The sequence below is a fragment of the Dipteris shenzhenensis genome, chromosome 14 (assembly GCF_047967505.1).
Source record: "Dipteris shenzhenensis isolate YYH24624 ecotype China chromosome 14, Dip_SZ_1.0, whole genome shotgun sequence".
Taxonomy (NCBI): Eukaryota; Viridiplantae; Streptophyta; class Polypodiopsida; order Gleicheniales; family Dipteridaceae; genus Dipteris; species Dipteris shenzhenensis.
Window position 1 is genome coordinate 53549531 of NC_141609.1, and position 27232 is coordinate 53576762.

Below are 27232 nucleotides of genomic sequence, written 5' to 3' on the forward strand. Positions count from 1 at the left end.
AGTTTTTTTTGGCCGGGCTTGCACAAATAGCATGTATGCACCCATGACATGTGGCATGATATATGCCTAAAAATAGAGCTTAAATTTTAAAAATTCTCAGAATAATCACAAAACTTGGTCTCAACTCGATCCTTAAGCACTGTCTCTAGGAGAGCCAGTGCTAATAATAAAAAATAGATGCTTTGAGGACTTGCAAGATCCATTAGGCTTTGCCAAGGTTCTATAGTTATTTGAATGCTCTCACACTGACTACAAAGCCACTACCTTTTAAAAAAAAAACTATAATTTAAAATTGAAAGGTAAATCGGTGTTATTTTTCCTTGAAGGTTTTACGAATGATACCTGCAAAGTTTTGATGTCAAAATTTTGGGGTTTTTTTGGGCTTTATTTTTATAAACAGATCCAGTAGAGGACAATCTCTTCACCTGTAGGCATAAAGCCCTTACAACAGGAAAACTGATTTTTTTTACAGGTGAACCTGCTTTTCTGGCAAATGGCTTTCTGGATAGCAAATATTTTTTCCAAGCAATGGCTTCAACAGTTAACAAGCGAATCAGCTTTAGATCCTTGCTCACAAACAAACACGCAAGACTTAGATGAGTGATCGAAAAGTTTGAAGTGACTTGAAGACTTGTAGCTAGAGGAAGCCAAGGGAATTGTTGTAGGGAGAGCTCAAGCATGGAGGGAGAGTGGAGCCCTTGAATTGATTTATAGCCATGTTGGAGGGGATAAAAAGCACACACAAGCTAAAAGCTGAAAAGCCAAGAGCCACACACAAGCTAAAAGCTGAAAAGCCAAGAGCCACATGCAAGCTAAAAGCAGAAAAGCCAACATCCACATGCCATCCATATGCAAGCTAAAAGTTGAAAAACCAACAACCATCTAAAAGTAGAGGTTAAGAATTTTAGAAATTCCTTATAAAAATTCATTAAAAACTACGAATAATCACAAAACTCTCACTCAACTCAATCCTAAAGCAGTGTCTCTATGAGAGCTAGTGCTAACAAAAGAAAAGTCATAGTCGGGGATTTCAGCAGTGAGAGTGTAAAAACACCACAACATCATCTAAAACTCCAAACCAAATATAATTACCACATGCATAATACTGACCCGAGTCCCAAGCCTCCTTAGACAAGCATAGCCAAAGAGGAAAACATCGTGACCGTTCTTTCCAAATTATTCCCCTATTTCAACCTTACTCTTATCTCCTATTAAATGGGGAAGGCAACCGGCGGCCCTCTGCTGTCCGTAGCTGACCTGATCCAGGACCTCTCTGAACAGTCTTCCGTCCAAGTTCATGCTGTCGTTCAAATGTCACCAAGCTCTTCTATTATTCCTGCTCCAAGTACAAAAAACTTTTGACCTTCTTTATTCTCACCATTTGCAACTATATGTGCTAGAGGAGAAACCGGCAGATGGCATCTGTATTGGATCGTCAAGCGCATGCTGTGCTGAACTCAGAGACGTGACGTTGTGCCAACCGCAACAAAATCTATGGAAACTCTGTAGGAATCATGTGATACGTCCTTTCTGCTTAACGCAACTTCGAGGAATTCGATTTTATTGTCTCTATGGAGACTACCTTGACCCTGTGGACTCTTGATCACTTTTGCTTTTGATCTGCGATAAACATACTCGGACTGCTGGCAGAAAACGCACCATTCTTGCTCAACTGCAAAACTTCTCTTATGAGACAGCTCCTTGTGCTCCTTTTGAACGGATTGATTGCTCATTTGCTCGTAGCTAATACAAAGTATTGAGCAAAACCGATGGTTCTTATGCTAGTGTTACACAGGGAAGCTATTTTCACATAGGTGTTCAAGCTAACTACCGTTGATACAGAAGAAGACGTCTTGATACTGATGGAGAGAGAGAGAGAGAGAGAGAGAGAGAGAGAGGTTATATGATATGGTTGTATTAAAGTCCATGTGAGACCCTTCCGGATCTCTGGGACGAATAGTAATCCCTTATATCCAGTGAAAGAAAGTATTACAAACTTGTTATGTAGTGAGCACTTGTTGGGCTAGCTTGTGTGCTAGTCCCAGTACCTTGCTGTGATGTTCCAGAACCTCTTTCAATAGCTCCCTAGCTTTTTGGCTGGCTGCTCCGGCAGATTTTTCAAGTTATTTATGCTGTTCGCATAACCTTCTCTGATGTGTGTGGGGCTCTACGTCTTAGGAGTACATGCTGCCGCTGCTCATTTTCCACCTCCCTTGTGGGGCAGATTTTCAGGTCCTTTCTTCTTTGGGGATCTTAGGTCTTGCCCACCTACCCCACCTCGAGATCATGTGAACTTAGTTCTAGTTTTGTAGATTAGATGCCTCTTAAATAGTGATATTTCTTCCCCGAGGTATTTCTACAGTCCATAGCTGTCCATTGAGCTAATTTTCTGTTTCTAGAGCTACATTTTTGTCCGGGGTTTCACCATAGTTTTCATTAGCATTTTTTGCGTCACTATCTCCCTTATTTCACATGCATGTTTTTCATACCCCATGATTCCATCACTTCATTCCCTCTCTGTGCCAACGCATGATTTGAGTAGATTCCATCGCCTTGTGTGGTATCCTACTGGCGTTTATCTTCTCAACTTTGTTGAGGTAAGCCATGAATTGACATAATGCTTCCCCTTCTAGAGATAGCATACTTGTTTCAGCTAGTAGGATGGGTAGGGTGTCTGTGCCTTAACCCCCAACTCCCCTATCACGAAACGTTTATGTAAAGTGAGAGAGAGCACATGCTTGACACATTGCTCGGTAGCACTTGGTCTCCCTCTAAAGATATGTGTGAATTATAAATACCTATGTACAAGTAAAGCAACTTGGAAGTCTGATTAAGTCTCCATGTATTTGTAGAATCTTCAGATAGGTGTTTTAAACTAATTGCCGTTTCTATACAGAAGAATAATTTTTGAAATTGAGAGAGAGAGAGAGAGAGAGAGAGAGAGAGAGAGAGAGAGAGCACTAGCTTGCCACTTGGCTTGGTCCACGTGGTCTCCCTCCAAGGGTATGTGTACATTATTAAGTACCTATGTACAAATAATGCAACCCGGAAGTTTGATTGAGACTCCATCTAGTTGTGGAGTCTAGGCCTCCAAAGTGTAGGCATTCTTCCCTCTATTGGTTGCCCCCTTTTCCAAAACTTGCTTTAGGGTTATGCGAATGGAAGGGCTTGTTTGGGGACAAGCAATGTGCCAAATGAGGAGGGGAGGTGAGGCCTCATTTTTATCGATCGTCTTGTAGTTGACCAATCTATTAGGAAGGAATTCAGCCTAGGTTGATTGCTAGAAGGTCAACATGTTTCTCAATGGCCTAGTGCTCTCGTTGATGATTTTGACTATAGGGTCGGGGGCTTCTATGCCCATGTACCCAGACCTAAACCCTATATAGTAGTACAACTGTAGTCGATTGTTTTTGAATTATAATCTATTATCAATGTTATTATGATGTATAAGATTTAATTTGCTACAATGAGATGTTCTCGTGTTCCCGCATGCTATAAGGGAACCCATTTCTAAGTCTATGGTATTGTAATGCTGGGGGAATGAAAGATGCCACAAGTAGCAAATAGCTTCTCCCCTGTTGAATACATTTACGCTAGGCAGCCTAGTGAAAAGTTTCCAAAAGATGGACTCTCATGATGACATACATTAATAAAGGCAGCCTAGTGCAAAGTGCCCAAACGATGGACTCATTTAGGTCTATTGCTTTGAAAAGCATAAAATCAAGCTTTTCATTTTCTTTCCCAATGCCTTTTTAGACTATTGTAATTTTTATTGCATCGGGTATCACTGGTTTTTTACTTCTTTTGAAGTTGACCAGCACTGCTGCATAGAGTGGTGACATGTTCAACATGTCTCCATTGTGAATTGCTTTGAGCGATTCTCTCTCCCAAGGGTTTTCCTCGTGATTCCTACACTATAGATCCCTTCCTAAACCTAGTCACGCTTCAATGGTGAGAGAGGGGAGGCTTATGTCGTTACTCTTCAAGGTCAGCCTATAGCTTGCGTACTTTCATGCAGAGCCTTCTAGTTTCTTGCTTTGCTTGTTAAGTGGGTTGGATAGAAGGAGCATTCTCAAGCCTCCCAATTCTAGGCACCTGAAACCGGCCTTCGATAAACAAAAGGGCAGTGATCTTCTTCTACTCAGTCATAAACTTCATAAATGGCCACAGTGCAAGCTTCAGTCACTTCAATCACTTAGCACAACTTAGAAACAAGCTTCAACAACAACAAAGGTGAGGCTAGAATGCCCCTGCTCAATGAAATACAGTGCACCCACTAGCCCCAAATGCCTTGGCACCCCTTACAATATTTATTTAATGCTTTTGAATGGAAATGCTTTACAACAAGGGTTCAACCCGCAAATCCTCTACTTGTCTTAAAGGCATCTAATCCAAGTGCACCACTAGAATTCCCACTGGCAAGGCATACTCAGGCATTCACTTCTGATCCGACACAACTTAGAGGCATTCAGGCATCCAAACCACTGGCAAACTGAGATCAAGGCAGCCTCAAGGCTATCACATGCATCCACACTGTCCTTAGGCCTTCCATAGGATCACCCTTGCCTTTGGGTGCTTGCTAGAACCTGTAGGAGTCCTGAAAGGATTGCACACAACACGCATGCATTGCAAAAAGCTGCAAAGCAAGAAAGAATAAGGAAAAATAGAACCTGGAACCAACTCCCACTGTATGTGGCAGAGGGGCGAGCTCCTTCCTCGCACCTATCCTCTGTCCAGGCTCCCCGCAGGGTGCAGGTGCCTTCCAGCAATCAGGAGAAGAGAGAAATGAAGGTAGAGAGCGGAGGGTGAACAAGAAAGACTTGTAGAGGAAAGATGGTTCATAGATCTGTCCCGAAATGATTGCCTCGGGATCTGTGCCTGAGTCCTCCTAAGAGAGGGTGCCAAAAGCAGCAGGGAAAGTTCCTCTTGCAGCCTGCACAGCTCCAGAAGCCACCACGCAGCCAGAAACATGTGCACAAAGGTCCAGCACAGCAAAAGACAACCCCGGGCACCTGTTGCAAGCAGCTGAACACGTCCGTACGGACGTCCCTAGAGTCCGTACAAAAATTTTCAGAAAGTTCAGAAATGACTTCTGGCACTTCCTAGAAGTGCGTACTAGCCTTGGAACAATCAAAACAGACTTAAAACGGCTGAAAATAGGCTTGAAACAACTCAAACAGCTCAAAAACTGCACAAGAATAATTAAAAACGTCCAACACCTCTGGGAGAGTGAGGGGAGAGAGATGGAAGGTGGGGGAAGGGCATGCATACACATGCATGAAAAATGGCACCTCCCTCTTGCCATTTGCCCCTTCATTAAAGTCCTAACCCCCATACCAAGGACAACGTTGGTTGTCCTTGCCCAACTTTTAGACCCCTCTTTTAATGCCTTTGCCTTGCCCCTAGGACCTAGTGGTGCACCTAGACTTTGCCCTTAGGAACTTCTAGGAAGTGTGCACTTCTTCTAGCCAGTCCCTCACAACCAAACCATTACAACACTTAACCATGGTAACCTCGGGTTAAGCGTAGGTTGAGTTACGAAGATACTTTACATCACTTTTCACGTCCTCGTGACGTACCCTCTTAAAACAACAAACTACCTAGGTTGCTGCTGAAAAAGTACAAATAGGCAGAAATAGCCCATACCAGAATATACATCATCTGTAAGATACAACCTGCAATGATAATATGGGCTAGGAGAGCTCAAGAGTCCATCCATACATCAATGCATCCTCTATGTCGAGTGTCGCGAACACCCATCATGGAGACCTCACGGCAAAAATACTGCCAACAAGTAGCATCTTGGTCGGTGCCACCAAGCGATCTCCAGATATATGAGCAGTTTGAATCAAGGAAGGGGAGGTGCTACCCTCCTCTTGAGCACCAAGCAATGCTCCAGATCTCTGCTTTGCTGAACCTGTAGGAGCTTGTACCGTAGTTGGCGCAAGTTGAAATGCATCGAGGTAGAGCTGCAAAATCTAAGGTGAGTCTGCCAGGTCACCCTCCTCCATCCACCTCGCATGCAGTGCAGGATAATTCCCGAACTTCACCAGGTAGCGACGGGAAATTCTACCTTTCACTTTTCTTTCCATATGTGCCAAAATCTGTTTCGGAACCAAGATTTCATCCAACTCTTCCACCTCGGGCTGAGCCTCATGTAGCAGGTCAGCGGGCACATCACCCTAGAAAGGCTTCAATAAACTCACATGGAAGGCATTGTGTACGGTCCAAGTGGCAGGTAGCTTCAGCTTGTAAGCTACATCATTAATGCGTTCAAAAACCTGAAAAGGACCATAATACTGCATCTTCAGCTTTGTGTATACTTTCATCTTCCCTTTCATCTTCCTGAGTCGTGCTTTTTGAAAACGCAGCAGCACCCAATTGCCCTTTTTTCAAGAGTAACTCGCGGCGATGCTTATCCCCATGGATGAGTGTACAATGTTGTTGTACACGAACTCAACAAGTGGCAAAAATTGCTTCCATTTCGATTGCTGATCCGAAACATAGCATTTGAGAAGATCAAGGGCAGTGAAATTGGCTTCTTCGGACTGCCCATCAGATTCAGGATGGAAAGAGGATGAGAAATTCAGCATGGTACCCATATTCTCAAAGATACCTCTCCAGAAAAGACTTGTCATCCGTGGGTCTCTATCACTGACAATTGATTGAGGCATCCTGTGATGTTTAAACACATGAGACATAAAGAGTCTCGCCATCTGGTCTGCTGTAATTTTTTTCCTGACGGGAATGAAGTGGGCCTGCTTGCGGAATCTGCAAATAATGGTCCATATCCCATCATGTCTAGATGGTGTACGAGGAAGATCAAAGATAAAATCCATGGCAATGCTCTGACAAGGTCGATCGGGAATAGGTAGAGGCTGCAGCAGTCCAGCCGGCTTCTGCCTGTAATATTTCACCTTTTGGCAAGTGATGCATGTCCTAACATATGCCTCGACATCTTTTCTCAATGATGGCCAAAAGAAATAGTGCTCCACAGCTTTGATGGTGGCATCAATGCCTCTGTGTCCTGCATAGGGTGGAGCATGACTCTCTGTCAACACTTTGGGCCTCAACTGTTTTGTGACACACAATCTGCCATGCATCATCAGAAATCTGTCTTTGAGAGTATAGTGCTCATGCCTCTGTCCTTCAACCAATTGATCATAAATCCGCGAAAAATCAGCATCGTTGGCATATTGATCCTTCATGGCATCAAGCTCATCATGATATGCAATGGTCACTGTTGAAACTTGTGGCTTAACAGACACTGCATCTGGAGTGGGCTTGTGTGAGAGTGCATCTGCAACAACATTCTTCTTCCCAGGCACATGCACAATCTAAAAATGAAACATAGAAAGAAAATTTGCCCACCTCATATGCTTCTCAGACAACTTTCTCTGAGTGAGAAAGTACCAGTGATAGAGGATCGGTCTGAACATGAAAATCAGCACGCAAAAGATAATGCTTCCAAGTCGAAAGAGCATGGATGACAGCCAACATCTCTTTCTCATAGATGCCAAAATTCATTTCAGCATCCTGGAGCACTCTACTCTCGTATGACACGACTCTTCCATCTTGCATAGTACCCCTCCTACGCTGTTCCCACATGCATCTGCTTGGACAGCGAAGGGTTTGCGAAGATCTGGCAAAATAATTACAGGATCTGAGCAGAGTCGCTCCTTCAGTAGGTCAAAAGCTGCAATTTCTTTGGGACCCCATCTGAAAGTGACCCTTTTCTTCTGTAAGGCATGTAAAGGAGATGCAATCTCTGCAAAATACCGAATGAACCCTCTGTAGTACGAGCACAAGCCTAGAAAGCTGCGTACTTCATGGATGTACTTCAGGTGTGGTCAATCCCTGATGGCCTCTACCTTGGTAGGGTCCATCCTAACTCCATCCTTGGAAACCCATCTCTTCTGCCCTTATTCCTAACTTTCCAGCCAGCTCTGGAGAGATGAAATTGGCCTTGGCTCCCGGATCGAAAAACATCAGAGCTGTCTTGTCTCTTATCTTGCCCCATGCCCGGCATAACTCTGTAGCATCTGTATTCTAAACAGCCCCAATTAAGTCTAGCAAAAGACCAGCAGTGGGCTTGGGTTTTTTATTCTTCTGATCAGTCCTCTTTTCCTCCTTGTGCTCATTCTGCTCAGAAGGAGAGATCTTTCGCTTCTTATGTGGGCATTCAAAAGCCCTGTGGCCTTCCTCCTTGCAAATATAACACTTGTTGGCATCTTAAAGAATTTGCTTTTCCTCATCAGACATGTGGGTCAGTACTCGCCTCTGTCCTCCAACAAACTTTGCCTTCATGGGCTGCGAAAACTTTCTGAACTTCTTAGGGGATTCCGTCTTGCTGCCCTTTGACCTTGATGTCTCCTGTGAGCTTCCTTTGAACCTAGAAACTTTTCCTTGCATTAGTGCATAAGCTGTAGTGGCATTCTCAACCAACTGAGACATATTGGAAACCCTTGTCTTCGTGCAGTAGTCCCGAATCTCCTTTGGCAACCTGCAGCAATATCTTTCAATTTGCTCGAACAGCGGTACATGTTTGTAAGAATTCACTGGCTTTAGGGCTTCCCAAAACTTTTTGTTGTAGTCCTCCAAATTTCTGCAATTTGCAGCATCCAACCTGTACCAGGCGGTCATGATATCCACCTCAAAAGTGGTAGTGAGCCATGCTGCTGAGAAGACCTGCTTGAATTCGACCCAAGTGGTAGGTGCTCTGCCTTGCAAGAGGAGGTTGGTCCACCATTGGAGCGCATTGCCCTTCAAAAAGGTGGCTGCCTTTCGGACTTTGGAGGATTCTGTGAAGTGTCCACGTGAGTAGGCAGCATCAAACTGCTGCATGAATGTCAAAGCCTTCAATCTGTCCTGCATCCCATTGAAAGTCTCAAACTTGACAGTTGCCCATCCCTCCTTGTAATCTTTCAATTTGCCTTTAGGGGTGAGATTGTCATAAACGGGGGGCTGTAAAAACGGTGGGGCCATCACTGCTCCCGCATTCTTAGCCATTCCAACCGTACCCATGGTGGGGTTTGGCATTCCAGGTCCCACTCCCTACATCTGTGGCGTATTCCAAGTATTACCCATTGTCCCGTGCATTCCTGTCTGCATTCCAAGCTGCATCCCAATGTTTGAGTACATTATATTGGCATTTGCAGGGGGCATTCCACCCATCATAGGTTGCTGGAAATTCTGCATTCCCAGCTGCGTGCTGCCCATAAAGCTACCTGGCATTCTGGGTGCCTCTGCGGATGGTGCCACCATTGTCTGAAAAATTGATCCCCCTCCGAAATATCCTGGATGAATCGTGGGCTGAGGAAGGGCTTGCTGTCCTTGATTGACTGAATGAAAGTTATTGGCATTACCTGCTATAGGGGTGATCAAGGGCATCTCTGACGGCTGTCCACCGAAAGAAACATGCCTAGGAGTCTTCTTATGCTTCTTATGTTTCTTTCAAGATGACTTTTTGCTTCCAGGGGAAGCAACCATAGGGGGAGGAGCTTGCATAATCTCTGTGACAGCATGTTGCAACTGCGACAGGGCTCCGACTACACTTTGCATTCGTAGCTGAAAAAGTGCATTGGGATCAAGCTCCTCTGCCTCATCTACCTCATCCTGTGAGTCCTTCGTGGCATGCTCAGGAGAGACTGGATGAGCCCCACTGTCCTGCTGGTCATCACCCCCGTTGGTACTATGCTCCTCTTCAAAGCTCTCTGATGCTCTGTCTTCGTCCTGTCCCTCTTGCTCTGAAATGGTCAATGACCTCTCACGGTGTGACATGCTTGCTAAGATTGATGGCTATAGCAACAATTGCACTGAAGGTGTCCTTCACCCAACACTACCAGGGTTCACCTCTGTAGGAAGATGGTGACGATCCTGGCAATGGAACCACTGAAACCGTCCTTCGATAAACAAAAGGGTAGTGATCTTCTTCTACTCAGTCATAAACTTCATAACTGGCCACAATGCAAGCTTCAGTCACTTCAATCACTTAGCACAACTTAGAAACAAGCTTCAACAACAACAAAGGTGAGGCTAGAATGCCCCTGCTCAATGAAAATAGTATATAGTGCACCCACTGGCCCCAAATGCCTTGGCGCCCCTTACGGTATTTATTCAATGCTTCTGAATGGAAATGCTTTACAGCAAGGGTTCAACCTTGCACTTTTCCAATCTGCAAATCCTCTACTTGTCTTCAAGGCATCTAATCCAAGTGCACCACTAGAATTCCCACTGGCAAGGCATACTCAAGCATTCACTTTTGATCTGACACAACTTAGACGCATTCAGGCATCCAAACCATTGGCAAACTGAGCTCAAGGCAGCCTCAAGGCTATCACATGCATCCACATTGTCCTTAGGCCTTCCATAGGATCACCCTTGCCTTTGGGTGCTTGCTAGAACCTGTAGGAGTCCTGAAAGGACTGCACACAACATGCATGCACTGCAAAAAGCTGCAAAGCAAGAAAGAACAAGGAAAAACAGAACATGGAACCAACTCCCGCTGTTTGTGGCAGAGGGGCAAGCTCCTTCCTCGCACCTATCCTCTGTCCAGGCTCCCCGCAGGGTGCAGGTGTCTTCAGCAATCAGGAGGAGAGAAATGAAGATAGAGAGCGGAAGGTGAACAAGAAAGACGTGTAGAGGAAAGATGGTTCACAGATCTGTCGAAATGATTGCCTCGGGATCTGTGCTTGAGTCCTAAGAGAGGGTGCCAAAAGCAGCAGGGAAAGTTCCTCCTGCAGCTTGCACCGCTCCTAAATAGCTCCAGAAGCCACCACGCAGCCAGAAACATGTGCACAAAGGTCCAGCACAGCAAAAGACAACCCCGGGCACCTACTAGAGGCAGCTGAACACGTTTGTACGGATTCCGTACAGCCATATGGACATCCCTATAGTCCGTACGAAAATTTTTCAGAAAGTTCAGAAATGACTTTTGGCACTTCCTAGAAGTGCGTACTAGCCTTGTAATAGTCAAAACAGACTTAAAACGGCTTAAAACGGTTGAAAACAGGCTTGAAACAACTCAAACAGCTCAAAAACTGCACAAGAACAACTAAAAACGTCCAACCCCTCTAAGAGAGTGAGGGGAGAGAGATGGAAGGTGGGGGAAGGGCATGCATACACATGCATGACAAATGGCACCTCCTTCTTGCCATTTGCCCCTTCATTAAAGTCCTAACCCCCATACCAAGGACAATGTTGGTTGTCCTTGGGCCTAACTTTACCCCTCTTTTAAAGCCTTTGCCTTGCCCCTATGACCTAGTGGTGCACCTAGACTTTGCCCTTAGGAACTTCTAGGAAGTGTGCACTTCCTCTAGCTAGTTTCTCACAGTCAAACCATTACAACACTTAACCATGGTTAAGCTCGGGTTAATCGTAGGTTGAGTTACGAAGATACTTTACATCACTTTTCACGTCCTCGTGACAGCACCTCTCTCTCTTTCTCTCTCTCTCTCTCTCTCTCTCTCTCTCTCTCTATCGGGCAATTTCGTGTTTCCTAACATCAACTACCCGTTGTCACTGGATGGGCTGAGAGCAGACCTAGGGAGGGACGCATCTTCACTCTATGTGATCTATTGGAGATTGAATCAGAGGAGCACTTTGCTTTTAGATGTCCTATTTACTATGAGATCTGAGGTTGTTACCACTGTTCTTTTAGGGATGGATTCAGACCCCTCCGAATTTTCTTGTCTCTAACCCGGGTCAAAGACGTGTGGCGACTTTCATTCGTGAGGCCGCTCGATGTAGAGACAAGTTGCTCAAGGTACACAGATGAGATTGGAGTGCTTAATGAGATCCCACAAGACTGTGGTCACTAAGATTTTCTAGTCGGATAGCACGGACTAGTAGGCTCGAGGAAGATGGTGTAGCCAAGGCTCAGAGTGAGAGATATGACAGACGCGTCAGCTTGTCGATGCACGTATGAGGCTTGGGGATAATCCCTTCATTCCACGAGGCCAGAGGCACGGCCTATGGATATGGCAGTGGCACTTTCCTATGCAGAGCCGCGGCTAGGAGACCACAATATGCATATTGATTGACGTCAACGTTCTATCATGAGTTTCATGTTGTTGCAGCCCTGTTTCCACCGGAGCCTCTCTCTATTGAGACCCTCTTATCCATTCTGGTCTCATGATCTTTGGCATAGTCACTGTCATAAATCCATGCAACCTTGGATGACTTCCTTTTTATTGTGGACTTGGTTCGTCATAGAGGCCCACCATAGTGACGCCACATGTCATGAGGATGTGAAATTATGGGAGTTTTGATTTGCGACTCCGGTAATTTGCGCGTGACTACCTTGAGCCTCTGGGGCACAAGGGTCCGGCCATGGGGCGGGACTTGGGGAATTAAAATTCCTAGTGGACCCTTGTAAATAGTGAATGTGTGCTCAGTTACTAGGCAATTAATTCCTAGGGCCAAAGTGTGCAGCAGGGGGGCCAAAAGAGTGGTGCAATTAAAAAACACTGGTTTTTGGAGCCTAGGGCTTTAAAAGGGGGAGGGAGCCCTTCTTTTGGATGCAGTTGGCCAAATCAGTTCCAGAGAAGCCAAATCATTAGTTTCAGGTGTTCCAGAGCCTGCCAGGGAAATTCGTTTTAACCCAGGGGCCAGTTTCAGGTGTTCCGAAGCTTGCCAGGGAAATTCGTTTTTATCCAAGGGCCAGTTTCAGGTGTTTTAGAGCCTGCCAGGGAAATTTGTTTTTACCCAAGGGCCAGTTTCAGGTGTTCCAGAGCCTGCCAGGGAAATTCGTTTTTACCTAGGGGCCGGTTTCAGGTGATCCAGGGCCTGCCAAGGAAATTCCTTTTTACCTAGGGGCCAGTTTCAGGTGTTCCAGAGCCTGTCAGGGAAATTCGTTTTTACTCAGGGGCCAGTTCCAGGTGATCCAAGGTCTGCCAGAGCAAATCGCAATTGATTTAGGAGTCTGTTGTAGGTGGCGATTTCTACCAGGGTGTCGGTTCCAGTTTGCGATTTGCTTTTGGGCTGTTCCAGGCTGTTCCAAGAGCGTGCGATTGGTTCTAGGGCTGTGGACCTAACCAAGATGCTCCGGGTGAATTGCAACTTGCTTTTTTTCAGGCTTTCAGGCTCTGCAAGAGATTTAGACCTGATTTCGTGGAGCTTTCTAGGTGTTGTGGCTGGTTTTGGTATCTTTCCAGGCGTGGGTGTTCTATTCTAGGCTGCTTTTGGGCTGTGCCAGGGTGGAATCAGCTTATCTCTGCAGGATCTAGGGTTTTCCAGCTAGGGTGACCTTTCTTCTGTGGATTCCGGGTAGAAGAAGGCTTGTCTTTGTCTGCTTTTGCAGTTCCCAGGTTGGTTGCTGGCTAGTTATTGCGTTTGGGTTCTTTCCTCGCGAAGAAGGGTTGATTTATGCTGTTAGCTAGTGGCCAGGGAGGCTATAGACTGTGGCAACCCGCCGGGAAGGTTTGGTTGTTTGATTGCATTAGAGTTCAGCTGTTGAGGGCTTTGTCTTGCAGTTGTTCAGCTGTGTTTGGCTGGTTGGGCACTTGGATGTGCGATTGCAGGAGTGGTTCAGACAGTGGATGCTATTGGGGTCTCTGTTGCATGCTTTGGTTGGCTGAGGATATAGGATTGTCTAGTGATTGGATGCTGTTCACTGTTTGAAGTTGAGTAGGGAATTACAGGGTGGGCTGGACGGGGAGTCTGCGGGCATTGGTTTGCCTGTGGTGTAGCTTCCTAGAGACCTTTGTAATCAGCCGCTTGGCTTCAAATGAATGTTAAATAAATACCGCAAGGGGCGCCAACGTTTGGGGCCAATCGGTGTCTTGTTTCTGAGTAGGAGCGCTCTAGCTCCCCTGTGATTTGTTCTGTGGTGCAAATTTACTTGTCTATTTACTGTGTATGCTGTATTTAAGTGGATCCTACCACCCTTTACGTTGTTGAGGCTGGTTTCACCACATTGTAGTTCCCATCCTCTCCATGGGCTAAGACACTTTGTACTTTATGTTTATGTTGTATGTCTTAGGCGCAGATGCCCCGCTTAGGGACTCAACACATTCTGCTTATTGCATCTGCTTTTTCCAGTCTCATAGATCCTTCGGCCTTTCGAAGACTTTAACAAACTCTCTCTCTCTCTCTCTCTCTCATCTCTCTCTCTCAGATGGCCCACTGCCATGGCTGATCCACTTTCATGACTAGGTGTGCATTGGGCTCTATTTGATGGAGATGCGCCGACACAGGGAGACACTATTACGATAGATCAGAGAGCAGCAAGCCATAGGATACAGAGGTTGATGCATAATTCATACGCATAGGGCGCTACCAGAGGGCTGGTTCGAAGGAAGTCAAAATGAAGCTGGAAAATATAATGCAAAGAACCCCACACATAGAGTGGGAAACTGAGGATGTAATAGTTGTCTTGTAGGAGGGGACACAAGCCAAAGTATGCTTTCAGGACAAGATCAAATTCTCAAGAAAACCAATAAGATGAAATGTACTATAATATGGATAGCGGAGTAGCTCACCCCAACCCAGCTCAAATTGAAGGCCACTGAATTAACTAAAATGAAGGATGCTCAAAAGGAAGGAAAATAGGAATGGAAAAGCACTAATCAGAGATTTCAAATCCAAACCTAAAGACTCTCAGTCTTAAACTGATGTAGTGCAGGCTGATTATCTTTTGTAGTAGACCATGGTTAACCTATAATAACTTTGTGAGTGCTATACATACTCCCAAGACACTCTCAGTCTATAACTGATGTTTGGTGTTTATCTTTTTGGTGTGTGTTTTGTCCCATAGGCCCCGGAGGACGTTAATATATCTTTCTTTCTTTCTTTGTATGAGTGTTGTGCTTTTTTTGTGTGGTGCATGCATTTAGTCATTTTGAGTGCATGTGTGCTTGTTGGTTCAATTGTGCTTTGGTTGTCTTGGGTGGTTGTGTATTTTCGTGAGTGTTGTTGCTATTGTTTGTATGGTTTGTTGAGGTGTGAGTCCATGCGTTCATATGATTGTGAGTTTGCCATGTTCATTGCGTGTCATTTATAAGTCGATCTTATATGAGTTTTGAATGTGTTTCTTGCTGTCAAGAATCATGGACTCCTTGTGTGCTACTGTGCATGGTTTCTTCTTGGTTTGAAAGCCTTGTGGCTGCTAGACTTAGACTTCCATATCCAGGTCTCCATTGCTAAAAGCAGGCTCTACATCTATTTGGTAGATAGGCCACTTATGACGGGCAGTTGGTCTCATCATTGTCCCAATTGTTTCCGTTAGGGCTGTTGGTGCAAAGGTCTAACCCTTGGCCACCAACTTTGAATGGTACTTGTCGAGTGTAACGTTGACTTGTACTTGGCTTTGTAGATCGATGTGGTTTCGATCACCTTTTGCTTGATTGGCCTTGGTGCTAGATCTGTTATGTCCACGTATGGACATAACATGGCTAGTGTTAGATTAACTTGTGGTCTCCTGTTCTAACCTTTGGACAGTAAGGATATGTGATAGCCTTAGTACACTAAGGGTAGTCTTAGGCTTGAGATGCCTAAGACACCCTACATCTATACATGGGATCCATTACTTACCTAGGGTATTTTGGGGAGGGAGTGGGTCTTTCCTAGAGTATCAAGCTAGGATGAGAGCCCGTCCAGGCTTGTGTCTCCCTAATGACATCTGTGCGCAGATGGGGCTGGGTGGTATGGAGGCGTATTCTTACCTAGGATGGACTATGGTCAGAGCTTGCCTGACCTCTAGCTCATGTGCAATATGCAACGGTTATCTGATCGTGTAATCACAGCAAGACCTTCTTTAACCCTTTAGCGAGGAATTAATGTTATGCACTATAGAGAGAGAAATGAGATGAGAGTAGAGAGAGAATGGAGTGGACAACAGATTAGGTCTCTATACCCATTGATGGCCCCCTCCCCAATCAGGGGAGAATTTGCTTTGTACTTGGAGTATACCCATTGATGGCCCCCTCCCCAATCAGGGGAGAATTTGCTTTGTACTTGGAGAACTAAAAGATACAAATAACACTCTTTGAGAGAGCACGGAAATGTGCTTTTGAAGAGTACACTCTGCACACGTATTGCAGACCCAAAGACTTGAGAGGCAACGCCAACCAATACCGAGACCTTGATGCTGTCCACACTGACAATGTAGGGCACTTCTGCATGGCAAGGAAGAGGCTTGTGCTGTCCACGGGATGCAGGGTTACTGCGTGAGTGAGAGAGTGAAAGCTAGGAGTACTCTGAGAGATGACTGAAATATAGAGCTGAGAAGTGAGCTGTGCAAAACTGTAAATAGAACTGTAAAGAGCTGCTGAAACAGTACCCAAACCTTACTCCGTTTCCTGGTCCGAATCCCCGACTGTTGTGCTGCGTAGACACCTTCTAGGAGGGCTGAACTGAGGCCAAAAGCTGAGGCTGGTCAGAGGCCAAATTCTGGAAGTGTCAGGGCTGCACAGGACTGGCTGGAGGGGAGCTGTTTGGAGTGCTGAAGGCTGGGAGGCTGGTGTGAGGGCATGGATGGTCCCTATTTATAGGGCTGGAGGGCTAAGCCAACCTGCCCAAACTGGCCGACTTTTCAGTCGGCTGTTTGGGCCCTTGGCCCAATAAAAAGTTGGCCTAGGGAGGGGTGCAGGACAGCCTATAAAGGCAGTCCTTCCCCAGCCCATTTTCTTCTCTTGCTCCAAAATCTCCTATTAGGGAACTATAACGCACTTGTCGATGTAGCCAATGTGTCACATTGCACCCAAGTGCTCTGGTCGACACAATATGTGTCCCTGTGTTTGTATACTAATGATAGATTGTGCTTGCAGGTTAGGATGGAGATAGAGGAGGTCCTACAGCTGAGGTTAGTGGTGACTAACTATTGGGGTTGTTTCATTTGGTATTAGAGCCATTCTATCTTCTTGTTCGCGAGAGCTTTGCTTGTTTGCATGATTTCTTGCAACAAAGGCTAAATTTTCTTAGGAACTTCTACTCTGGTTAGCCTCTAAAAGGCTTTATAAATAGGTAGTATTTTAGTGGGGAAGCCCAATGTTGCCACGTGGCATCCTAGGGTGGCTATCCCATAAGCATAGATGTATTTTGTCCAGGCCTATTTCTATAAATGGGGCCCTTGCTGTACTTTGTACTCATCTTACACATCCATTCATGAAATGAAACCATTGCTTATTCATTCCTGACTAAGCCTCACTGTTCTTGGCTGGACTGAACTGACCTAAACTAGGACTTACCCTCCTAGACTAGGAATACCCTTCAAGCCTGTCGCTTGTGCAGTCCATCACAAGCTGGGAATTCTACATTTGTTTCCAGGTTCTTTGAAGATTATGTACATGAATTCTACTGTTTACTTGCTGTCCTATCCATCTACTGTTAGCTGCTGTAATTGCTGCAGGCCTAGGCTGTGAAAATAGGGTTAAACTAGCATCCTGCAGGCTAGTTGAGCTACATTTCTACAATTGCGTGCGTGTGATTGTGCACCAGATGTAGGTGTTGAGAATTTGGGATGCTTGAATTCGATTTGTTTTGCGTTGTGGTAGTAGGAGTTATATTTAGCGTGCTTTCTTGAGATTAGTTCAGCTTGCTGCAATAGATCTGAGATTGCATGTTTGAAGCCTTGCGAGGGTAGAATCGAGGTAGAGATAGGAGCAGAAAATGGGTGGATTCCCTGGGAAAATTTGCAGCTGGTGTAGCTGTGGGAATTTCGCCTGTTTTGCAGCCAAGATTACAGATTTCAAGGTAAAATCTGAGAATTTTGGTTACAAATAGAAACAAGCGACAATTTTTTGGCAAGGAAACAGCTCAACGGGAGTTGCTGGAACAATGTGGATCAGGCGATTTTCAAAAACGAAATTGGCATGTGCTGAATCGTTGCAGGTTTTGCTTGTTTGCAGCAGATGGTGCAACCTGAAACAGTCGCGAATCTGTACCAGGGCTGTGCAATAGGGCACAATTGGAGGTTCTTGGCTGCTTGGTGGCTTCAGGGCTCTGTGTGAGGTCTAAGGGCTGGGTGTGGCTGGGTGAAACAAAGAAAAGTTGCTAACTTTTTGGCTAGTCCTACTTTTTAGGGTTCAGGTGGCATGTGTGACATGCAATTACTTTTTTAGGCTGTATTGCCTTAAAAAGTTACTTTAGTAGTTGGGACTTCTAAAAGCCTCTACTTTACACCTTGGATTGTGTGTCATGCAAGCATTGTGGATGCATGCATGTTTACATGCCATGGAAACTATCCAGGGACTATCACACGAGTGCCATGTGTGGCATGCATGCTAGAAGTATCCCCACTAGAACTAATGTTCTTCGTTCACTTTTAGAAAGCCAACTTTAAGTTCTTTAAGTGCATTTTAAAAGTACTTTTCTTGGAGACCAACCCTTTTGGAAAGTTTTAAAAGGAAAGTAAGGTATGTGGCTTGCATGCCACAGCCTTTCCCATAGCCTCCTAGCCAGCATGCAACCCATGCACGCGCGGCGTGCCTATGTTTCTCTCTCTATTTCACACCTTTTGAACTCACCAACTAGCATCTCGTCCAGCCCATTTCCAGCACCCGTAAACTACTCTATTCTCCACTAAATTGCCCTCTCTTGGTTGGGATCGAATGCTCTATCAAACCTCTCTACTCCTCACTCTCTTATAGCTTTACCTTGCTTTCAACTCTCCAATGCCAAGCTGTTTGCGAAGGGAGAAACGCTGTGATTCCTGATTCGTTTCATACCGTCTTTCTTGCATCTCATCTCTCTCATCATGGAAGCAACTTCTGGTGATTGAAATCCGCAGGCTAAAGCTCCTGGACCTTATGTGCCACCAGAGGTTACCTTGTAAACGTTGCCAGGTGCGCATTACCTGAGAATCTTTTTGGGATTCTGTGTTGACCTTCTGAGAAAATCCAGGTGCCCACTTCTGACTAGCATAAAACTGCACTCTATCTTAAGCACTTTTATGCTTTCCCTAGCGAACAACAACATATCTTGTTGCTATTGCAACCAATCAGCAACATCAGAGCTCACCTTGACATTCCGTAAGACAACCACCCAAGGGCTCTAGGTTAGTATCCATACATCAGCATGATCGAGTTGCTGAATGCTTAGCACTGTTGTAAGCAAACTAATCTTCTCAATCAGACTGCCTTAGGGAGACACAAGCTCTCAGCATGTCTTCCAAAGTCTAATTAACCTGCTCAATCTGTCCCTCTGACTCTGGATATTTAGAAAAACTCATGCTGAGCTAAGTATCCAATTTCTAGAACACAACCCACTAAAAATACCAATAAACTTAGTATCTTTGTCACTGACAATTTCAGCCAGTGAGCCATATAGGCTAGATAGCTTCTCAACAAACAAATCAGCAAGCTGCTGGAGATATCATAGCCAAAGAGTGTGTGTGATGCGTTGTACTAGAGATTTAGTAGTAGTTCATGTGTGAGTGCCACGTGTCACTTTGGGACTTATCCACATCAAATTTTAGGGGCTTTTAGGAAGTTTGCACTTCCTCTAGGCCAGTCCCCACGGCCAAAGTATCCACGGATTTATATGCCCATAAAAATCACGTCCCCGTGACAACAAGGATCACACTATTCTTAGATCTCACTCAGGCACATGTGCAGTTACTCTTAGTGAGAATGAGGACATAGCAATCATGACTAGAGGGGATGAAGATGAGGTTGGTGAAACCGGCCTTCAATACATTAGAGGGTAGTAGAACTAACAAATAACCAGCCAACACTGTTACGTCAACAATTCAGCAAACATACAACTAGCAGATTGAGAGCTAGAGTGCCTCCTGCTAAAAAAAGCAAAGACACAAATTGGCCCCAAACCTTGGTGCTGCTTTCGGTATTTCTTTGCTAAATGGAGAGACTTGCATATAGTTACACAGTGAGTCCAAACTCATTTGCATTTAGTGAATTTCCCACTCTCAATAGCCATCAGAGTCCCAAGCATTAACCTTGCTGGGCTCAGCTCTCAGACCCCAATGGCAATAGGCATCCTTCTCAGTCCAGACACCTGCATAAACTTGGAGTTGTTGCTAGCAGCCCAAACGGGATCACACAACTCCCTAGACTACCACAGGTGTGAACTGACTCATTGAAATACCCAAGCAAAAGCTTTCCCAAACACAGTTCACAACCAAGAGCCTTTACCAAGAGGCATATGTGAACTCTTTACCAGTCCGGAAGCTCAGACCAGGCTCATTTGCCCCATGCTCCAGCCCTGCTGGGCTCTGCCTTCACCGAACAAACTAGAAGCATCCAAATTTGTCCCCAACATTTTCATAAAACCCCAGAGCTGTTACTGGCAATCCCACAGTTCCATTGCCTGGCAGCAGAAAATACTCACAAGACCAACGATGTGCTCAAAGTCCTAAATAAAGGCATAGGAGATAACTGATAACTTTGGAGCCATCAATGCAACTCATGCTCGAGCTTATGCAACTTAACTGAGAGGACTAACACCTCTACTTTGCCATAATAACTCCATTTACCATGCAGCTTCCTCTTGTCCAGAGTCCTTTCAGTATAGCTCACAGCCAGAAGCAAAACCATTATCTGTGAGCTACCCTGCTTAACAAGGGTATCCCAGAAACATAGCTCACATAGGAAGCAAACCCTGTGTGACTAACTAGACCCTCTCAGACAGCCTCTGGGCATCTGACGATCTCTGAACCAAGTCTTACCTTTCGTACTGTCGGGTCCATATAGGTCCGTACTACTAGGCCGTACTTAAGCCTTCCATCCACGGTGGACCCTTTGTGCACAGATGTATGTTGGCCGTACGCAATACATAAGCAGATCCCAAGGTCATCCGTGCAGACCTTCAGTAGCTCGTATCCAACCTTACACTATGCAGTCCGTAAAGCGTGAGCTCCCGTGCACGGTCCGTGCAACATCACAATCTATACAGTCCGTACCCTGCAGACCGTGCACCATTCCGTATAGGCTGTTGGTTCTGTATGCCGTCCTTCCACAAAGCGCGCACGCTGCCTTCTGTACGAATTGATGCGCCTTCCATACGCATGTACTCTTCAGGTCTGTACTCAGCCCGCAATGCCTATCAGCAGACCCCAGTCCGTGAGCTCATACGTGTGGGTAGCAGTTGAAACCAGCCTCAAGGCCAACAACTAACCAGCCATAAGCCTTCACATTAAGATATTCAGCAAACAGTTCAAACCCAGATTGGGGGAGCTAGAGTGCTCCTGCTCAAGTACAAAGACACAGACTGGCCCCAAAGCCTTGGCACCCCTTTCAGTATTTCTTTTCTAATTGAAGAGTCAAGCAAATAGATTACACAATGAGTACAATCTCACTTGCATTCAGTGCTCTTCCCACCCTCAGTAGGCATCAATATCACAAACACTAGCCCTGTAGAGCTCTGCCATCACACCCATGTGACCATAGGCATCCATTCTTAGTGCAAACACCTGCATTAAAACTTGGGAACTGTTACTAGCAGCCCTTGCAGGACCACACACTCTCCAGACAACCACAAGTGTCCACTGACTCAATGAATATCCAAACAATGGGTGAAAGCATAATTGATCGGCCCACAATGTTGAGAAGCACGAACTTACTCTGCAAGCATTCATTGGGAATCATCCTACCAAGTAAGACTCTCCAAAAGCAGCTTACAACTCAAATGCCAATTAGTGAGCATTCAACACTGTTCTGCATGGCTTGCACTAAGCCTTGAATTGTTTCCAGCAATCCCACACTAGGGCTCACAATCCCCTTTTGTACCACTAATGCCCTCTTGAGCATAAGCATAGAACCAATGGTCAATCGTAAGGTGACCAAGCTCAACTTGTCAACATCTCGAACAAGCAGCAGCATTAGTAACTGCTCGAGCCCAGATCTTACAACAACTGAACTATCCTGCCAGCCTTGTGTCCGTACAGCCATCAGTGCTGTGTAAGACATACCATATGGTAATTAATGAACTGTACGGTCGTCTGTACAGTCCTATACCTGGAACAACCAAAATACCATGTACAGTCTTATACACTGTTCCGTACAGATTACGAAGCCATAGGCCTTTCCCAATTGCAGGCGCTTGTCCACAACATACCATCACCAGTCGTATGATGGCTACACTCGCTCCAGGTACTCACAGCCAGCAGCACCTTTAATTGCGTAACCTCTCCGCCTACCCGCGTGACGACCTACACGTGCCTTTGCTTTCATATATGATCCTTTTCTCCTGCTCTCCAAGCTCACGCCCTTCCTTTTGCCGTCGGCCATCCCACGTTGATCCAAGGCCTTCCTTTCCAAATTGATTTGCATGGGCATGCCACGTGGCAGCCCACACCTTGGTGTGCCTTCAAGGGCTTTAATTTGCCCCTAGGCCCCCTCTAATGGGGCCTTTTCAAAAACCCCACCAATGACCAACCTGGATTGCTAAGGTTCTTTGGGCCCCTCATGGCCCTAGACCTCTCATTTACCTCCAAGGCAGAATTCCCTGGAGAGAATCTTGCACACCCACATCACGTGGTCGGGCCCACATGCAAGTGCAAAACTTATGCCCTGAGCATATGGGTCCTTCATTGCATCCAACTCACTGTGGCAAGCAATGGTTGCTGCAGAAACTTGAGGCTTCCTTGACAATGCATCGGCCTCTACATTCTTTTTACCTTCCACATGCACTATCTGGAAGTGAAATATAGATAAGAAATTGGCCCTACGCATATGCTTCTCAGATAATTTCGTGTGAGTGAGGAAATATCTCAGAGATTGATGATTTGTTTGCATTGTGAAATCAGCTTTAAGTGAATAATGCTTCCACGTAGCAAGGGCATGAATTACAACCAGCAATTCCTTTTCATAAATGCCCAGATGTCTCTCATCATCCTGCAAAATTCTACTCTCATAGGCCACTACTTGTCCTTCCTGCATAATGATCGCTCCAAGGCCATTCTTTCCTAAGATCTGGTAAGATCAATATTGGGTCTGTGGTAAGCTTTTCTTTTAGCATCTCAAATGCTGCAATCTGATTTGAGCCCACATGCAGGATGCTAGAGAGGTGAAGCAAATTTCAGTGAAATGGCATATAAATCGCCTGTAGTACAAGCATAAGCTCAAAAAGCTTCGTACTTCATGCAAATTCTTCAACTATGGCCAGTTGCGAATTGCTTCAATCTTCGTGGGATCCATGCGCACTCCATCCTTGGTGATAATGTGCCCCAGAAAGTGAATCTCAGGCATAAAGAATTCACTTTTCTTTTCATTTACAATCAGCCTATGCTTGCTGAGTTCTGCAAATACGATTGCCAGATGCTTCCTGTGCTCTGCCTCATCTTTTGAGTACACAATCATATCATCGAAGAAAGTGCCCACAAAAGCCCTATGCTCACGGAAGGTTCTGTCCATCATCGATTAAAAGTGGCAGGAGCATCCGTAAGCCCAAATGGCATTCTTGGCTTCAGGGACTAATTAGGGACATGGGGCCAAACACCATAAATATAAAAATAATACATCATTTTAGGAGGACTATCCAAGGTAGAGAACCTTATTGACTCAACACACATCATTTATTCCATTCTTTTTTGGAAACAACGTAGGGCAGAGTATCCAAAATAGAACATACTTAGAAAATATATGGATCATCATCTCCATCGTCCCGTGGAGGGAAAGAGAGATGTTGGATTTCAACAGTAAGAGCATGAACTACTGTTTGGCAAGCTTCTGGTAGCATCTGTCCTCTGTATGACCAAGCTTGTTACAAAAGGTGCACTTGAGAGGCTTGAATGGCTTTGACTTCACATGTGTTGGTGTAGGCCTGGGCTTCCATCTGCTAGTGGAGGCAAGAGCCTCTGTAGTATTCGAAGAAGAGATCAGAGAATCTTTGTTCCGGCGATCTTTTTTGAGAAGAAGAGTCACCATATCATCAAAGGTAGTCGTGGCAAGCCTAAGTATTTCAAGAGTATGCTCAAAGCGAGTGACTCGTTCCATACTCTTCATGAGAATAACCATTTTGTCGTGGTCGTCTAGGGGACACTTCAAGCTGAAAAGTTGTTGCACAAGAGATTGTATTTTTGCTAAATGTGCACTTAAGGTATCACTATCCTCCATTTTCAAATTATAAAATTGCAACTTCAAAAAAACCTTGGAGTTTGTGAAAAAGATTCTCGAGACGCGCCCATATCTCCTTGGCCGTTGATTTGAAGTTGATGTGATGAATCAAAGTATCATCAAGGTTAAGTCTGATGATAGTAATAGCTTTTGAGCCGTGTTGCTTCCATGACCTGAGTTGTTGAGGATCTGTTGTGGGAGGGTCATCCTCAATAGCATCCCATACATTTTCTTTCATGAGGAGCAACTGAACCTTAGTTTGCCAAGTAGGGAATCCTTCCTCCTTGAACTTCTCCACGAGCAATGAGTTTGAAGAAGAAAACTCATTGTGTACCTCGAAAAATGGCAACTTCTATCTTCAGCACTTTAGGAGATGAAACTGAGGGTTGGAACTGAAGGTAGAAGATGCAGAGGATAGAGATGTCATCGTGAGAGATTTGGAGAAGCACTTTGTGGGCAAAATGAGGGCAGCTCAGCTCTCTTCAAGTAGGTCGTTTCTTCAAAAACGAGCTCCAAATGAGGTCGTTTTTAGTGCGACTAGTAGTAGAAACATCTCCACAACAGTAAGCAACTATTTCCTTCACAAAAATGCCCCCAAAACAGCAAAAACGAGCTGTCCTTTTCCTCTACGAAGACGCCCACTACGACCCACAAGAATGGTGAACGAGTTGCTCCTTTGTGGGCAGCAAACCAAGCTCCATAGCTTTCGAAGGTGAGACTAAGGTAGGAGAAGAGAACAAGATGGGGAGAAAGGAGTGGAAGGGAGCTCAATCATGGAGGAGAGGATGGCTTCCATTTGCGGGCTTCCCTCATCCTCTAGATTGAGCATGGAGAAGGAAAGATAGGAAAGGAGGCTCTAATACCACATGAAGGTGCATGGTGGAGAGGGACAGAGAGAGGGTAGGCTAGGGAGAGAGATAATAATACTCAAAGAGAGACATGAAATGGAAATGAAATAGCAAGAGCAATGAACAAAATGAAAGTACTCACATGTAGACCAAAGAGCTTGTAGGCTTGATACTTGATTGATTTGACACTAGACAAGTACAGCTCTTATATAAGAGCACACACACATATGGACACCTATGCATATGGGATAACTCCCAATGCGACACGTGGCATCCATAGGATACACTAGACTAGAACTCACACTAGAACATACTAGAACACACCAAACTGACTTAACTTGGCTTCATATTCTAACAGAAAGGGCTTCTGCCCTGGAACTCCCTGTACATTTGGCATTATTGGAGGCTGTCCATCCGACGGATTCACTCCAAATGATTGTTTTTGGACCCCACTAGGCTCCCCTGCATGAGAATGCTTCTTTCTCTCGTTGGACCTCAAAGGAGTCTCCATAAACTCAAAGAACCTTGGGTCCTACGTGAGTGTTCCCACAGGGCTCATTAATTGTGCCTTTAACAAAACAAAACATCAGCATCCTCTGCATCCTCAGCCTGTTTTGACCCTTTTAACCGAGAGGCACTCACACCAAAAGGATTTACAGCTTGCTGTGCCTCAACATTTTGGTCATCCGGAGAGGCTCCCTCATGCATAGATTGCTCTTCTTGCTCATCCTGGGAGGACTGCCCCTCCATATCCCAATCATTATTTGTCAAAGACATATTTGCTGATTTTCTTCTCGATGTAATCCAATTACAGCAAGCAACACTTCGCCAGAGACAATTACAGGCTCACCTCCTTAAGAAAGATGGTGATGTCCTTGCAACAGAACCATGAAACCAGCCTCAAGGCCAACAAGAGGGTCGTAAAACAACTAACCAGCCATAAGCCTTCACATTAAGATATTCAACAAACACTTCAAATCCAGATTGGGGGAGCTAGAGTGCTCTTGCTCAAGTACAAAGACACAGACTGGCCCCAAAGCCTTGGCACCCCTTTCGGTATTTTTTTATTAATCGAAGAGTCAAGCAAATAGATTACACAATGAGTACAATCTCACTCGCATTCAATGCTCTTTCCACTCTTAGTAGGCATCAATATCACAAACACTAGCCTTGTGGGCTCTACTATCACACCCATGTGACCATAGGCATCCATTCTTAGTGCAAACACCTGCCTCAATACCTGGGAACTATTACTAGCAGCCCTTGCAGGACCACACACTCCCTAGACAACCACAAGTGTCCACTGACTCAATGGAGTACCCAAACAATGGGTGAAAGCATAATTGATCAGCCCACAATGCTGAGAAGCACGAACTTACTGTGCAAGCATTCATTGTGAATCATCCTGCCAAGCAAGACTCTCCAAAAGCAGCTTACAAATCAAGTGCCAATTAGTGAGCATTCAACACTGTTCTGCATGGCTTGTACTAAGCCTTGAATTGTTTCCAGCAATCCCACACTAGGGCTCACAATTCCCTTTTGTACCACTAACGCCCTCTTGAGCATCAACATAGAACCAATGGTCAATCGTAAGGTGACCAAGCTCAACTGGTCAACATCTCGAACAAGCAGTCAACATTAATAACTGCATGTGCCCAGACCGTACAACAATTGAACTATCCTACCAGCCTTGCGTCCATATAGCCATCAACGCTGTGTACGATAGACCGTATGGTAATTAATGAACTGTACGGTCGTTTGTACAGTCCCATACTTGCAACAGCCAAAATACCATGTACAGTCTTATACATTGTTCCGTACAGATTACGAGGCCATAGGCGTTTCCCAACTGCAGGCACTTGTCCACAACATACGATCACGAGCCATGCGGTGGCTATACTCGCTCTGTGTACTCACAGCCAGCATCACCTTTAATCGTGTAGCCTCTCCGCCTACTCACATGACGCCATGCGCGTGCGTTTGCTTTCATACGTGATCCTTTTCTCCAGCTCTCCAAGCTCACGTCCTTCCTTTTCCCGTCGGCCATCCCACGTTGATCCAAGGCCTTCCTTTCCAAATTGATTTGCATGGGCATGCCACGTGGCAGCCCATGCCTTGGTGTGCCCCATGGGCTTTAATTTGCCCTTAGGCTCCCTCTAGTGGGGCCTTTTTAAAAACCCCACCAATGACCAACTTGGATTGCTAAGGTTCTTTGGGCCCCTCTTGGCCCTAGACCTCTCATTTATCCCTAAGGTACAATTCCCTAGGGAGAATCTTGCACACCCATATCCCGTGACCTTGCCAACTAAATTCCCAAGGTCGAGCCCACATGCAAGTACCAAACTCATGACCTCATGACAGCAGTCCTTAGCC

At 45.3% G+C, this 27232-nt stretch overlaps 1 protein-coding gene across 4 annotated transcripts in view; it reads left to right on the forward strand.

Annotated features, from left to right (window-relative positions):
- The first annotated feature begins 1123 nt into the window (after positions 1-1123).
- The window catches only part of LOC147894822 (histone-lysine N-methyltransferase), a 68638-nt gene continuing 42529 nt past the window's right edge, over positions 1124-27232 (forward strand). For all 4 annotated transcript variants that reach the window (XM_087384748.1, XM_087384749.1, XM_087384747.1 and 1 more), the window contains exon 1: positions 1124-1345. In XM_087384748.1, the coding sequence (XP_087240874.1) occupies positions 1216-1345 (130 nt within the window). In that variant the 5' untranslated portion in view covers positions 1124-1215. The remainder of the gene's footprint in view (positions 1346-27232) is intronic.